At 42.3% G+C, this 15,962-nt stretch overlaps 1 protein-coding gene across 9 annotated transcripts in view; it reads right to left on the reverse strand.

The window, feature by feature from the left end:
• Window positions 1–761: 761 nt before the first annotated feature.
• Window positions 762–15,962, reverse strand: part of phactr4a (phosphatase and actin regulator 4a) — a 32,816-nt gene continuing 17,615 nt past the window's right edge. For 3 of the 9 annotated variants that reach the window (XM_084919281.1, XM_084919280.1, XM_084919278.1), the window contains 13 exons: window positions 15,114–15,284; window positions 14,944–15,024; window positions 13,649–14,866; window positions 11,627–11,995; window positions 8,779–8,910; window positions 7,716–8,289; window positions 6,980–7,212; window positions 5,278–5,437; window positions 4,968–5,023; window positions 2,856–2,917; window positions 2,611–2,748; window positions 2,040–2,116; window positions 762–1,900 (listed from right to left, as the gene is read on the reverse strand). In XM_084919281.1, the coding sequence (XP_084775407.1) occupies window positions 1,885–1,900; window positions 2,040–2,116; window positions 2,611–2,748; window positions 2,856–2,917; window positions 4,968–5,023; window positions 5,278–5,437; window positions 6,980–7,212; window positions 7,716–8,289; window positions 8,779–8,910; window positions 11,627–11,995; window positions 13,649–14,866; window positions 14,944–15,024; window positions 15,114–15,284 (3,287 nt within the window). In that variant the 3' untranslated portion in view covers window positions 762–1,884. The remainder of the gene's footprint in view (window positions 1,901–2,039; window positions 2,117–2,610; window positions 2,749–2,855; window positions 2,918–4,967; window positions 5,024–5,277; window positions 5,438–6,979; window positions 7,213–7,715; window positions 8,290–8,778; window positions 8,911–11,626; window positions 11,996–13,648; window positions 14,867–14,943; window positions 15,025–15,113; window positions 15,285–15,962) is intronic. The other 6 variants (XM_084919279.1, XM_084919284.1, XM_084919283.1 and 3 more) reach the window with 6 other exon arrangements.

Genomic DNA, 15,962 nt, shown 5'->3' on the forward strand with positions numbered 1-15,962 from the left:
ATTAATCAGACCAGGGCACCTTCTTCCATTGCTCCATGGTCCAGTTCTGATGTAAACATGCCCAATGTCGGTGCTTTCGGTGTTGAAAGGTCTGCAGCTCCATACACAATAAACTGTGATGTCACACAGCTTGGCCCATGTCAAACTCGCCAAAATCCTTACGCCTGCTCATTTTTCCTGTTTCTAGCACATCACTTCCTCCCTAATATATTCCACCCACTAACAGGTGCCATGATGAAGAGAAAATCAGTGTAATTCACTTCACCTGTCATAATGTTATGTCTGATCAGTGTATCCTGTGTACATGAAAACATTTTACTGTTAAGTAGGATATACTGCTGTTTTTGTTGGAAACAAGAGATTTTCACTGTGTCAGTTCATTCTGACAATCACTCAGTATTTCTACTGTAGAATAGAGCCTCTACTGTGACTGTCCATTTACTACAAACTGCTATCACAGGTGTTATCACGGGTTAGAGAGACAAATAATTGTGTTTTGTCAAAGAGACATCAGCTGCACTTTTCTAAAGACAGATCCACTACTTGGAGGGAAGAAAATATTCTAATCATGGCTTAACTGTCTGTTGTCTTTAGGCTCAGATAGTGGTGACTTATTTATATACCACATCTTTATAACACTGCCCTCATCTGGTCATTTTAAAAGGCTATATCCCTCCCATTCACACATTTCTGCTTTATTTGCATCCATGTCATCAGCAGATAGAGGCATGAAGAGACTTAAATAATCTCACTGGACTGCATGACAAATCACATTTTATTTTCTGAGCGGATTGTACAGTTATTCAGTGTTGTTGGAAAACAGTTTAATGGTCTCTGTATCAAAAAAAAAAAAAAAAAGTACCATTACTACTAGGAGATAATATCTGAGAAATACTTTAGAATTAAAACATGTCAGTGTTGCATGTCAGTAGTTTACAATACAAAGTAAATCAAATCTACACAATTGATCTATACAATAGCAGCCACCTATGGCATATACAAAGTACCATAAAACAGCCAGGAAAATAAAAATATGTACATTTTCATGCTGTGAATAATTCAGTTATAAACATAGTTTAATTAGAGGTTCAAAAACTTTATAGTTTTCTATATACCTGATTAAGGAACATAAGGTGCCTTATTAAAAAAATGATCTAGGGATATGTCCCATGAGAATCAACTACATGATCAGCAAAGTACAGTAAAATGCACACGTTAGGATATTATGTGTCACTGTCAGTGAGTATCAGTATGTTGTTGATTCAAACAAAGTGACGACTCAGTTGTAAATAAGTCTTTCACATTTTGTCTGAGCCTTTCATTATTTTAGGTGTTTGATGATTTCAGTAGTAAGGCAGGTGCTGTGTGGCACCTTTGGGTACACTCAAATAAACAGTTTTTAAACTAGTCAGTTTAGTGGTACCATCAACAGTGCTAATATGAACTGCTTTGTGTGCACAGTCTTTCTGTTCTGGAAGAAAGGGAGAATATATTCATGAAGGCAAGGCATCGGGAAGAGATTTACCCCCTTCAAGGTCAGTGTCTGAGTCCCCAATACAACGGGGATGTTTGCACCTTTTTAGTGTTGGCACCGTGCGCCTCCAACATGGATGCACCGACAAACTCCTCCTTTCCTGAATTCCACAGTGTCAGATCTGCCTTAGACCTCACTGTGGGTGAACAGATGTGTGGCTCCTTAAGTCCTTGTTCCATTTAGTGACGCTGTCTTCAGCAGGTTAGCAGGCATGGATTTTAAAAAAGATATACATACATAAAATGGACCAAAGGGGACCACATATTCAGTTCGCAGTGAGAAGGGGGAGGTGGGGGTTTGTACCGCCTCGTTCCCCCCAGTTTAAGTGCTATACTGGTCGGCACGGAGAACTAAGGCCGATGAAACCTGGAGGAAAGAGAGAGGAAAAGTCAAGAGGTCAGTCTAGACGCTACACTCAAAAATAGCACATAAAGAATTGATGTGCTGAATAAAGCTGAAAAACAGCTGGGATGAATGTTTAATGAGAGCTATATATGAGCCTGACCGGGTATAGATCCTGCTCTCTTCGTGGACCTCCATCTCTGAACTCTTGAATTCGTTGAGCTCCTTGCGGATAGCAGCCTGAGAAGAGGAGGAGACATGAAAGAGAGAGTGCTTCAGTGGGAACGGCTTTTATCCGTTTACAGTAAATCACAGGAGAAGAAAGGCAGCAACGGATCAAAGCTTCATGTATTTTGATGATTCCTCAACTCTTAATGCTCCACAAACAACACACACACACACACTTTTCGAACAAACTCAATCTGTATTTTATATCATGCCATATTCCAGTTTCCCCTCTCTCCCTAACATGCATTTTTCTCGGTTCCTACACATTTAATGAGCTTCACTTGGCTCGGTAATTCACCTGGTAAGTCTAAACCCAGCCATTATGCAGTACCTGTGCTGCATTCCAGGGATCCTTCTTTGATACCAAATCTGCTTGGAATGCAAATCCTCAGAGTGGTAAAATACTTGCAATGTTTAAGCTACCCACTGCTGAGAAGCTCCAAACCACAGGAGGCCTGTTACGATAAAGAGAGGCATCAGATGCGTTAGAAGGTGAAGTCTCTCACCTTATCAGCAGGTGTTAGCTTCGTCCACGGCTTGTCTGCTCTGCGATCGTAGTCCTCAGCGTGGGTGCTTTCAACGTACTCATGGAAACGCAGGATCTTCCTGGCTTGAAGCTCGGCCACTGTGGGTCTCTGAGACAGCTGATGGTAGAATGGACAAGGCTGCTGTCAGTTTCTTGTTCACAACAGCAGCAGCAACAAAAACAAGCTCTCACATTAAAGATAAAGTCACTTTATTGTATCCTAACCTTTCTGGTGAGCCTCCGCTTGATCTCGCTTCTCTCCAGCCGTCGGTCCACTTCGTTCTTGGCTGTGGGGAGGAGAACACATTCCATGAGAGAGGGAAACGCTACAGATAGATTTCACCTGAGCTGCTGTCGGCACGCTGCCCTCACTGGAATCTTTAATCACTGCCTCGCTCTGCACAAGGCACTGCATTGTTTTTAGCACGCTGAGGAGCATCAGTTCCGTAGAGTCATCTGAGGACAAGCGAGCTGCAGCGGGGCAGAATGAATCCTTGAAAACTTGCTGACAGATTCTGAGAAGTATTAAACCTGGAATCCCACTCAGCATCACAGTGATGCTGCATCAGTGATCTACCACAGATAATCTGCTCCTCATAGTTTTGAACTTTCCGTTCTTGTGTAAGCAATGGTTTCTTATTTTCAGAAACCTGGGTTATATATTTGGTAATTCAGGCAAAAAATATAGAAGTGTTAAAATACTTGAGGGTAGCGGCTGACCTCAGTTTGTCCATCAGAGGGCACTCACTCTACAACATCCCTGTTGGGAACAACCACCACAGGTTTGGGCCTGTACTGAGTTCACTAGGCTCCGGGCATCGTTCCACTCTCTGGGTTCATTTAAGCTAACAGTGGTGATCAGGACAAGCAGTCACACAGAGGTATGAACTCTCAGAGTTAACCCAGGTTTTCCCCTACACGTTCACACGAAGCCGTGGTGATGGTAGCATCTGACCAATCTTTCACGGATCCTATAGCTCGTCTTCCACAGGACAGGACTCCTGTGAGTGCTGCAGCTCGCCAACATAAGAGTGAGTGAATCTAGATAACAAAACGATACCCTAGGAATACTGAAGTTGCTTCATAGTACAGGCCTCTGATCCGAGCAGAGTGGAAACAAGTATTTACTTGTAAACTTGTGACAATAAGAGCAGATTATTTTAAACTGCAGTATCATCTTATCATAGTTAAGGACTCATAAATATCTCAGTTTGTTTCGTTTGTCTGAAATTTTTTTTTTTTTTTTTTTTTTTTAATAAATCAACAAATATCAGTATGTATGCCGGTTACAGAACATTGGTTTTCCAGCACCAGCAGTTGAAAGTCCATCACTTTGATTTCAGGTTAATGGTTAAAAGGAATAACACACTGTGTACAGCTTCTGGAATTGTGCTGTGCAGCTATACTGCACACGTTTCAGTTACTTCACTACTGCATGCGATTTCTCTCCCACCGCACAGATTCTGGATAACGAGGACAGATTGTATAAAATTCTTAACAAAGAGTGGGGATTTGTACACAGTCCTTGGTAAGCTTGTTCAAATTTGTACTGCAGCCCAGAAATTCAGGAACTACACAGGAGAAGGCATCAACCACAGAATGATGGGCTAATAACAGACAGGACAGCAGTGCTCCATCTACATTTTCATCTGAACTGAACGCAAAATGTTATTTTTGTGAAGTAAACAGAGGGGGAAAAAACATAAATACAAATCAGAATTTAATTTATTTCCATCACATGTGGCAGCAACCCGAGGTCCTTAATAAGTTCAGTATCTGCTGTGAGGCCTGAATTTGAATACCTCCGACAGTCTCTTAACTAAAGCAAAGCAGCAGCACTGACAGAGCTGCCTGGTGACTGACCATGAGACACATGGACTTGATATAGTAAATGTAGTGGCCGTGACTCATTAATCGCACGTGTTTGCTGCCATGTCTGGAAGGCAATGAGTAATTTAGACTCAACATCAATATGGACACCAAGCAGACATGCCGAGTTGAAGAGACTAAAGGAACATTGGATAAATAACTGATTCAGGTTCTCTAACGTGCACTGGTGTATTTATTCAAGTCACACACAAACTTGTAATGAAGTGCCCTCAGACCCAATAATGTCCAGACTGCTGTGTGTTTAGTGACACCCGTGGTGCCTGAGGCAAAAAGGAAAAACATTTTACAAATGAGTGAATGACTAATGCTCTCTATTGATTTCAAAGATGAGAAAATAGAAAGTGGGCTTCTTAACATTACAGCGCCGACGAATGAGATGCGAGTAAACACACAGCTGAATGGAGACGTGAAGGATGGAGAGAGCAATAAATGGAGGAATAGGCTCACCTGGAAGGATGTTCCTCTGCTCCAGCTCTTTTGCTGTGGGTCTCTGACTCAGCCGCCTGAGGGAAGACAATATTTCAGACGGAGCATGTTTTTCCTTTGGCTTCATTAGATAAATAGTGAAGAGTAGACAGGAAAGTGAGAGAGGGTGTGTATTGAAGAAGAAAGTGAAGTGCTGCAGATATCGATCTCACTCTACTTTTTTGAGTTTGCTGCATGTTAATGTGAAGCCAACTAAAAAATAAAACTATTCAGGCCCCATTTTTTCCCCAAAACTGTCTTAACTTTACTCTCGGTGCCTAAAAACCTTTACCGTGTCAGTGTGGTCCCGATCTTGTTCCTCAGTTCCTCCCACTGCTCCTTATTGTTCCAGCTCATGCCATCATTGTTATCCTGATTCTCCTTCTCTCGCTCTTGTCGCTCCAGTTTCAGCGCCAGCGTGTCCTTCCTCTTCACTCGACTCGCAAGCCCACCTGTTACACACAAGAGGCATGTTTATACATCCAACAACAACAACAACAACATGCCTACACCTGAATCATCTTTACACAGCTGAACATGGACATTTCAAAGAAGCTAATAAAGACCAAGTGCTTAAAGCTAAAGTTAGTAAGAGCTCAGAGCCAGTATCCTCGGTGTGAGAAGCAAAAGGATCAAAGCAGTTTCAAGGAAAATTATGGAGACCAGATAAAAGGATCCATTTCCAATTACCTGGTGAATTTATGAACATGCTGGAAATCTCTGCAAGCAACAGATGATTTTTTCAGTTTTTACAATTAATCATATTTTTTTATTGTCAAAATATATATATATATATATATATATATATATATATATATATATATATATATATATATATATATATATATATATATATATATATATATATATATATATATTTTTTTTTTAACATTCTGTCAGTCAAAGTTCTTAGAAAGAAAATCTGAATCGACAAAACTATGATTTCCACCCCAAAAAAGAAAGACAAAAGAAATCTGAATCAGCGAAGAAAACTGTTATTGGTCCATCTGTACTGTAAGACATGAAGAAAAATCCAGTAACTTCTTCATGTTTCCTCAAATACAGTCAAGGTTGAAGCTGTCTTTAGAGGAAAAGCAAAAGCAGCAGAGACACCTCAGGACATCTGACAACTAGAAATATGGACTAATGAGTAAGAATGCGGGAATTCTGGTTATAGTTGCAGCTTATTTTTTTTAAAGAGGAAAAAAATAACTGGATGGTAACCGTGTGTGGTTAACACAGTGGATAGATGGAGAAGCCGTGGAAAATTTATTCAGAATTCAAGGAAACATCTAACCACATTTAATAGCTGGTTTGACCTTAATGAGATCATCATTATTTTTAAAGCAGGAAACTGTGCTGGTGTGGTGAGTTAGAACGCAGAGTGAAAGCAAAGCAGCCAATCACAGCTCCGTGTATGTAAAAAGTCCTTGAAGACCACTAGAATAAACGGTGTGCAAAGCAAAGCATTCAGAAGAGAATATTAAAGGAAAAAAAAAAAGAGATTTTGCTTCATGTACACTTTCTTCTTATGATTTTTCAAAGTCTTGATGTCTTTACAATTGTTGTTGCCCGTAGAAAGTAAAAATAATGAACAGCCCTTTAGACCTCTGGCAGGTGGTGTCCAGACAAATCTACAAAGTGAGACATTTTTTTCCAAAAGAACAGAGCATCACTAGGAAAGAAACTGTATGTAAATTAGGAGACCCACAGTCTTCCATCACTTTGAATGTTTTCAGTTATTATGCTTGAGGAACATTGAAACCATGAACCTGTCAGCTTTAAGATGTCATAGTGCTTTAGGAAGTATTGCCCATTACACTGATATTTTAAGTATTACATATCACATCCTTTGCTTTTATTGAAAACAACAATTTCCTGAAATGAGAGACACTAATTTGGCTGTGAGCTGAGGTGAAAACTATTTTCTATTCATCTTAATGTACTTAAAGATAAGTGGGATTTTTAAATGTCACTTTACAAGTGGAACTTACTTGGAGGGCCTTCCTCGTCTTCATCACTTTCTTCGTCTTCTCTGTACAGGATGGGGCCATCTGAGTCCGACTCCTCCTCGCTGTCTCCAGGGCCTCCACCCTCAGGGATGACGGACACTCTGGGGTCTCCAATCAAACCTCTCCTGCTGCGGGGCTCCAGCTCCGGCTGGTTGGACGGCTTAGGGGTAAGTTTGCGCATCTCCTCTTCAATGTCAAAGTCATCGTCTTCTGGCCTGTGAAGGAACACAGCAGCTGTTAAAGAGCAATAAGCCCACCCTGTCACAAATCCGCACATTGCAGCAATTGGGTGGGGTGCTATTATAAAATATTCGCTGTGAATTTGAAAACTACTTCTGCTTGAAATGCCCATCCCTGGTACGCAGCTGAGGCAATAAAACAGAGGTTGTTTGCCTCTATCAAACAACATCTGTTTGAGTCTTCTATACAAATCGGTACAAAGGTGTTTAATTTTGATATAACAGTTTAGCCACACACTATGTTTGCAGCAGCTCATTCAAACTTTGAACAGTTTTATTATTATGATGTGGTTTAAGCACATTAACCCACATCAAACTATTCTGTCATGAAGCTATGTTTCCAAAATAAAGCCAAATGTGCCTCTTGATTTGTTATGCATCTGCATATTCCAAATAGATAAATAAAAATAAAACCTGTGCCTACCCAGTGTTGGTCACTATATAATGAGTGCATAATGTGAAGCATATGGAGCACTTACAGCCTAAGTGGTTCGATGGTGATGGGGAGAGAGTGCCGTGAGTTACCCCCCACTTCTGTGGGGATCGCTGGTGGTACCTCAAACAGCAGTGAGTGGGCTCTATGGGAACCGTCTGGGTTTGGCTGAGCTGCACCGGGACTGGCCAGAGCCCTAGAGATGCGAACATGTAGAGGGAGGAGTGGAGGCTGGCTGGGTGGCTCGGTGGTTGGGCTCGGCGGGTTAATTTGCGTCGTGGGGATGGGACCTGTGGAGGGGATGCTGGGTGGCTGGAGCGACTGAACCCTGGGGGGAGATGGAGGTATGTGGGAGGGCGGTAAAAGCAGAGGCTCAGTGGAGGTCTCAGGAACTGCTCCATTTGTCTTCTCTGTGTTATTTCCTTTCAGGACAGCAGGGGGCACCAGAACAGGGGCAGGGGAGGGCTCACGGGTGGCAGACTCTGGGGTCTGACTGGGAGGAGAAGGATCCACAGAAAGGTGCTTGATGACAGGGGTTGTCCTCTTTGGTGGGGTTGGCGGAGAGCGTTTGGTTGGTACCGGGACAACACCTACACCAGAGCCAGCCTGTGAAAGCTCTGCTGTTAAAAAGAGAATCAACAACAAATCAGTACCTGTTATAAAGCATGATGACAACATATACAACCTATCATGAGCAGGTGAAGACGCACATTCAGTCTGTAAATGAGTATGGTTAGTTTTATTAACAAAAATGAACAAAAAGCAAAGTGAGGGAGAGATGTTCCTGTTAATTCAGAGCTGGCTGCTGAGTCAGTGGAGGGTAACACAGGTATTAGCTGTATCAGCAGGCTTTTAATGAACATTCCAGTGTGATGAACACGCTTAGAGCATTTTGAGAATTAAATGCCCACCACATTTCCATGCAGAGTTTTTTTGCCATACATTAGCTGAGCTAAAAAACAGCTCCAACCGCTACAAAAACACATGCGATGGAGGTCTGGGGTTAAATGAAGGTGAGGTATTCCCTGTTGTATGAAATTTGTGGCTCTATTCCACCTCTCTCCAGGCTTTACTACAACAGACCGGGATTGTGGCGCCCCTCTGGGTACCTGAGCAGCACTGGCCAGCCCTGTGACGCAGGTACAAGGGTAGAGAAAAGTAGAGGCCGAGCTCACTCTGGCGTCTCCAGCTGGTCCAGTAACAAGGCTGTCTGACCTTAGAGCCCCTGTTCAACGTGGAAGCTGGCAAAAATGAGTGGAGATGTCAGGGATAGGGCTGGGTTTACATTCCAAGTTGGGAGATGAATACGAGGGGGAGGGGGTTCAGATAATGGTTTCTTGGCTTTACTTTGCCAGAAGCAGAGTGTACATCCATCATTACACAGTAAACAACTTCTGTGGAAAAATATCTCAGAGCAAAAGATAAGCACTTTCCTCATTGCATTAAAAAAACCAAAAACCACTAAAGTGTGGTGTGGTAGACATTCCTGACAGTTCAGGGAATTAAATCACAGGGAAATGATGTTTTTTCTCATTTTGGCTGGCCCATCAGCAGCAGCTACAATCACATATACATATCAGCTGGACTCAATAATAATATTATTATCATCATCATCATCATCATCGGCCTTCTTTAGCCTTTTTATTGCAGGTCTAAATTAAAACCCCAAATGTAAATATCAGTCTCAAATGCACAATATTGGTCATTAAATGATTTACGCATCACACAGCATAGTTTTTAATATAACACAGCCTTAAAAAGTAGGAACAAAGCATCATAGAGGGAACAGAAATGAAAACTGAAAACAGAAGATGAGACCTTTTCTTTATCACAATCATATACTGCAGTAACGTGCAACGCTTGACAAAAGGCAGTGGAATGTGTCACTGCCACAGAGAATCAGCAAGTTTCAGATACAGTGCTGGACACAGGAGCAGCTGTGGCATGCTGGGACAAAGAGATAAATACTAAAAGCCAATCCTTTTTTTCCCCCCATAAATCTGCCTTGCGGTGCAATATTACTAATGCTGCATAAAAGGAGCAAGCTCGTGCGTGTCTCCTCGACTGAGAGTGGCAGAAACACCGAAACTTCACAACTGGTGACATACTGGAAAGCACACACATCAGTGACATCCGTGAACAAGTACGTATGTTCTGTATATCAGGATTACATCATGTTCAAATGGTGAAGTAAAAGCAGCACATTTACAACTTCAAATCCACTAAAGAGCAATTCTACTACTGTGGGCTTTTAATACTTTTAATGAGGTCTGAAACACTTGTATCTAAGTCACAATTTATTTTTAATTGCATATATCACTACGTGAACTATCTTAATTGCCCCTTGGGGACAAATGAAGTCTTTCTGATTCTGAACTATGTGAGCCCTTTGGCCAATAACAAAAGCTGACTGTAGTAAGGGTTTAGCAAACATGGAGGTTTGGGTTAGAGCTGCTCTGACTTAGAAAATACATTAACAACAATCATCTGCTGATGTAAAGCATGCCTCATCAAAGAGAGAAATTAGCTGGAAAAGGTTGAAGTCATCAGTCTACATTCAGCCAATTGAAATATGTCTATAAATGGAGACAACTTAGTTCTGTGGTCATTCTCTTATAAGTGGGATGAAGCACAAAGCTGATCTGTGACCTCAGACAAGCAGCTCAGAACAACAACTAAAGATGTAAAGGAATAATTGAGTTAACTAACATGTCTGTTCATGACTGTATGCAGATCACTGATCAGGCATTGTTTTGTGTTTGTGTGATCTTGAATGTCAAAGTCAAGCTGGCAACAACAATGACCTTGACAAACAACAGTCAGTGTTTGGATGAGCATGTGATAAGGACAGTTTTCCTTATTTGTAGCTCTCTGTTGCAGCAAGATGTTTGGTTCTAGGCTGGCCTGGATAAGTGCTTAGCTAACCTTTTCTGTAAGGACCAAAACAGAAAGAAAGGGGAAAAAAGCACTTCCATCTACTTATATGGACTATTTTCTATGGACTATTTTTACTTGCACATTACTTTTCTCAGTTTATACATATATAAAAAAAATACCTATACTTAATCTTAATAACTGTACAGTACTCTGTTATTGTAACTATTTTCCATGATGTAAATATTTTCTTCTGTAAAAGTTGTGTATGTTTCTGTTCTGTTTGAATATGTGCTTTTATTCTGCTGCTGTTACAACCAAATTTCTCCTTGTGGGACAATTAAAGGATTATTCTATTCAATTCTTTCAGTTAGAATCACAATGTCTTTGACTTCTCTAATAATCAAACCTGCAAGATCTAAATATGAAACAGAGTCATAGTCACGCTGTTATTCATATACAAGTCACTGAACAAGGTCTTTTTCACAGCATCTATTTTAACGTGAACTACAGTTGTAATAATGACTTTAATGACAGATCGGTTCTATGAAGGCAGAGCCTTTACTATGGTAAATAGTATTTACCTAATGTTCCATGTAAATATGATGAATTAAACAAAGACTTTGCAAACATTTCCTTTCTAACAGCAAAAAAACAAAACAGACTTGGGCCCTGTCCTATTCCAAGTAACTAAAACTGTCCAGCACCATGTATTTGCTGAAGTCTGTAGAAAGACTTATCTGGTCATGTATAACATACCTTTCCCATAAACAACAGGGGAAACACTCACTGATCTCCAGAGTTTGACCTGTGACCTAAAGAACAATGTCCACCTGCACCTGCTTTTCTATTAGAAAATTTTTCCATTATTCTATTTTTCCACCAGAATTACCACTACTACAGTCAGCGACAATTTAAACCCAGCATTGAAATGTCATTTAATAGCCTCTTTTTCTATAAAACCGAAACATCTTCCCTCTGTTGTCTTTGTACTTGCTCCTAAAAAGACCATTTTGGGATTTTGTTTGATGAATCCTGTAAAAACAAACAATGTAAAACTGCAGAAGCAGGCAACAAACTCACCAAGCAGTGCAGGGTTGCTGTTGCGGTTGGTGGGTTTGGGTGGGGGGACAGGAGGTTGTTTGGCATGGGGAGGAATGGGGGGCGGTGTGTCAGAGTCAGTTGAGGAAGCAGCAATGAGGGAAGGTCGGGAAGCGTCATCTATAATTAGGGACACCGTCCTTGGGGGTTTGGCTATAGATACAGCAGCAGAGGAGGAGGAAGAGGAAGACGAAGAGGATGAAGACGAGGAGGGGGTCGGACTCCTGGTGGACTCATAGATAGGACTAGCAAGGAACTTGGGGGGGAGCAAAGCTTGTTTGGGTGGGAGAGGCAACTGCTGTGAGTCCTGTGTTGGAGGAGTGTCAGGGGTGAAGCGGACACCAGCGGACTCTACAGAGGGGGTAAACACACACACACACACACACACACACACACACACACACACACACACACACACATTAAAGACAAGGTCACAATGAGGTGCTGCATAAACACAAAATGCTGCTGCATAAACAGGAAACATGAAAGGGAACGCTGAAGGAGAAGCTGATGCCCGAGTCAGGCTTATAAAATAATAGAGCTTAACCAGAGGGAGGGCAACTCGGATCAAGGTTCTGCAATTATTAGAGGATGAGAGGCAACGTGAATCACATGATGTAAAAATCACACACAGCAGACAAGGAGGAGGATCAAAGATGCACAGAGGGGTCTTAATGATTTGTTTTCCCGCTTTTCGTGTTCACCTAGATTCATGTATCCAAGCTCAGCATTTACCGGTTCATCTTCATTAGCCCATCAAAATGAAGGTTTAGTCATTTACTAAAAATGCCTTTGCAACACCATCAGGACACTGATTAGCAGCGGTTTCATCATAGCTAAGCATCCACTGATTAAGAAAACAGGCACAGACACAAGAAATTACATCGCAGATTCAAATTGGTTTCATCAACTAAACAGGTAAACAACAGATACGACAGCAAATTTGAATTGCCATCGTATCTGTTGGTCGATAACAAAATATCAACCAACAGATAATTTAACTTTAGACAAAAATGCTTAGATTACAATAAACTGCCTTGGTATTAGTCCACTTGAAACATTTAAGTCACTACAAGCTTAGTAAGTAACTCCTTTTCCCTACATGAAATGCAGATACAGTGGCTCTGGAAGTGCCACTACACTGATGCAGAAGCAAAAAGTTGTTTAAGATGAAATAAGGCTGGGTGAAGCAAAATCATTGTTCTTACACAATATGGGAAACTTGCGGCTTGTGAAATCCAGACATGTGCTACACACACTACTGCGCTCCCAACAACTACTCACTCACAGGCCAACAGGGGTTATTCAATTAAAAACAGTTAATTAAAAAAAATCAGTGCCTACAACGTGAATCAGCTGTCTTTTGTACAATAACTTTAGTATATTTAAAAAAAAAAAGGCAGGCAAGACTTCATCAGAAAGCTGAGCATCTGTACTGCAAAACTGCACAATTTCAGGATGTATTTTTGATAATTCACTGCAGACAACTTCAAAAGGTGCATTGTGGGTAAACCTTTCATGATCAGATCACTGTGTGCTGGCTCATGTCCAGGGTGACTGCTCTTTACTTGACACAGAAAGCTCAAGCACATCAGTGCCGTCACATTTTCATGAAATCGCAATTGTCAAAAATGGCCATGTTGCTCATAACATGACAAAAGGTTGAAATTAAACCTGCAAACCACACCTTAGTATATTTTGTGTTGAATTGTGGTTTTCATTCCTTGAGCAAGTAGAAGGTCCAATTAACATTTGGTGAGTATGTAAGAAATATATTTTGACACAAAAGGAAGCTGAAAGATGAGACTGGTATCAAAAAGCAGGTTAAAAGGAAACCATCCGTTTACTGTAACATGTTCTGGCCAGCCACCTAAACCAAATGGTGATATAGACGAACTTTCAGTTTGTCCAAAATGCACTTTTTCAAGTTTCCTTCAGTGAGTTATCAAAAAGCAGATCAAACAACTTGGGTATCACTAAAGGCTTCTGAGAGAGAGACCTCACCTGATCGTTCTCTGAACTCTGCAGGGGCTGCGTATCTGGGCAGGGTGCTCCTTCGGTCAGACTCTGACGCAGGGCGAACTTTCTTGCTTTCCTCTGAGGAGCTCTTCTGGAGAGGAGGCCTCAAGTCAATCTCAGAGGCAGGCCTGATGATAGGCTGAAAGTTGTCCACAGACCGCTGGGGTCCTGGCCTCTCTCTCTCGTTTCTTTTGGCCCAGTTATCCCGTTTGTCCTCCCTCTCTACTCGAGCATCTTTCCTCTCGTGGTTTTCTCTGTCCCTGTCATCTTTGTTCTCTCGCCAGTCTCTCTCGGGACGCCGATCCCTCTCTTCTCTTCTGTCTCTGTCATCCCTTTTTTCTCTTTCATCACGCTTCCTATTTTCTCTGTCCTCCCGCTCGCGGCGTTCTCTTTCATCCCTGTCTCTCCTTTCCCTGTCGTCCCTATCCCTCTTGTCCCTCTCATCCCGCTCTCGTCGTTCTCTTTCATCTCTGTCTTTCCTGTCCTTCTCTTCGCGGACTCGACGCTCCCTCTCATCCCGATCCCTCCTTTCAAGGTCCTCCCGGTCCCGCCTCTTGTCCTCGTCGCGGTCCCGCCTCTTGTCCTCGTCCCGGTCCCGCCTCTTGTCCTCGTCGCGGTCCCGCCTCTTGTCCTCGTCGCGGTCCCGCCTCTTGTCCTCGTCCCGGTCCCGCCTCTTGTCCTCGTCCCGGTCCCGCCTCTTGTCCTCGTCCCGGTCCCGCCGTTCTCTGTCTCTATCTGTCCTTTCATCCCTCCATTCTCGCCTTTCTCTGTAGTCTCTATCTTCTCTCCGGTCAACTCCACCATCCCTTTCTCTTTCCTCTCGCCTATCTCTTTCTTCCCTGTCCTTCTTTTCATCTCTGCCGTCTCTTCTCTCATCTCTACGGTATCTATCATCTTGTTGAGACCCTCGAGGTAGAGTTCCTCCTTTCTTATCAATATCTGATGGCAGACGGCTTCGTTTGTCTACATCAACAGCGAGCCGTGCATGAGTGTCCACATCCAGCGGTGCCCGGTTACTTCGAGAAGCGTCAGACGGCACTCGGTTACGACGTTCATCTAGTTGGGGTAGCCTGGAATTCACCTTAATGTCCGACTCCCCTCGAGACACTCGCACCCCCGCTTCTGAGAACCTGTCCACATCCATTGGCACAGGGTGACCATTTTTAACTGGTGGAGCTTTGGAGTGGTTCACTTCATTACTCTCTGTCAAAACAGTGAAACAAGTGTCATTAAAGTTGGATCCAGTTCAGCCACAGAATGCGTATTACAGGTCTACCTACCGTTCTCTGGGTCGTCCTTTAGAACGCCTTTTGCTATTAACTCTTGGCGGCTTTTCCTAACTGAAATCTTCCTCTCCAAAACTAAAACAAAAAGTAAAAACACATACATTAAGCACGATGTAATGATTTACACAACATGCAAACGCGACAAAATCCTGTAGTAAGGATACCTATGGATGTTTCTGTGAACTTGTCACTTGGCTTCTTCTTCCTCCATTTCCAGGGCTTGAAGATATTTCCCATTTTGGGAAACTTGCCTTTGCGTTTAGCTGGAGGCGTTCCTCCACCAGAGCTGCCTTCCTCACCTCCTTTTGTGCTCTGTTGTAGGTCAACCTCATCATCTGCATGCACAGGACACAGAAAAACAATTTCAAATCATGACAACACCCTCACACATTAATCCAGTGTCACACTTATCCCTTATTTTGAGAACATACAACCGTCTAATGTAAAAACTAAACAGTCTTTACAGGCTGCACCAGTGCAGTTAGATTTCAAATGTAAGGCAGGGCTGCCTTATTAACTGCCATAATGAAAACACTAACCTCTAAACAAGTCTAGTCCAAATTCCACTCCTCCACCTCCTACTATTTACAGGGTGGTGTGAATTAATGTGATTTTTTTTTGCCACTAAGGTGACAGTGGGGACTCAAGACCATGTGGTATCTCCTCCATTTGTCACACCACCACTATCAAACTGAAAACTTGAAATATTCTTGGCTTTAAGGGGGGGGGGGGGGGGGGGAGTACATATCTGAGTCAGAATTGGTAAATGGACTGATTCTAAAATAGCGCTTTTCTACTCTCACTGAGCACTCAAAGCGCTTTATACAACTTGTGCATTCACCCAATCATACCCATTCACACAAGCACTTTATCTAAGGTTTTTAGTGCTTCTATCTAGCATTCACTCGCATTCACACTCCAATGGATGCATTGGAGGGCAACATGGGGTTAGTATTTTGCCCAAGGATATTTGGCATGTAGACTGGAGGCGCCTGGAATCGAACCACCAACCT

This window comes from Perissodus microlepis, chromosome 22, assembly GCF_051167445.1.
Source record: "Perissodus microlepis isolate ML-2025 ecotype Zambia chromosome 22, ASM5116744v1, whole genome shotgun sequence".
NCBI classification, from domain to species: Eukaryota; Metazoa; Chordata; class Actinopteri; order Cichliformes; family Cichlidae; genus Perissodus; species Perissodus microlepis.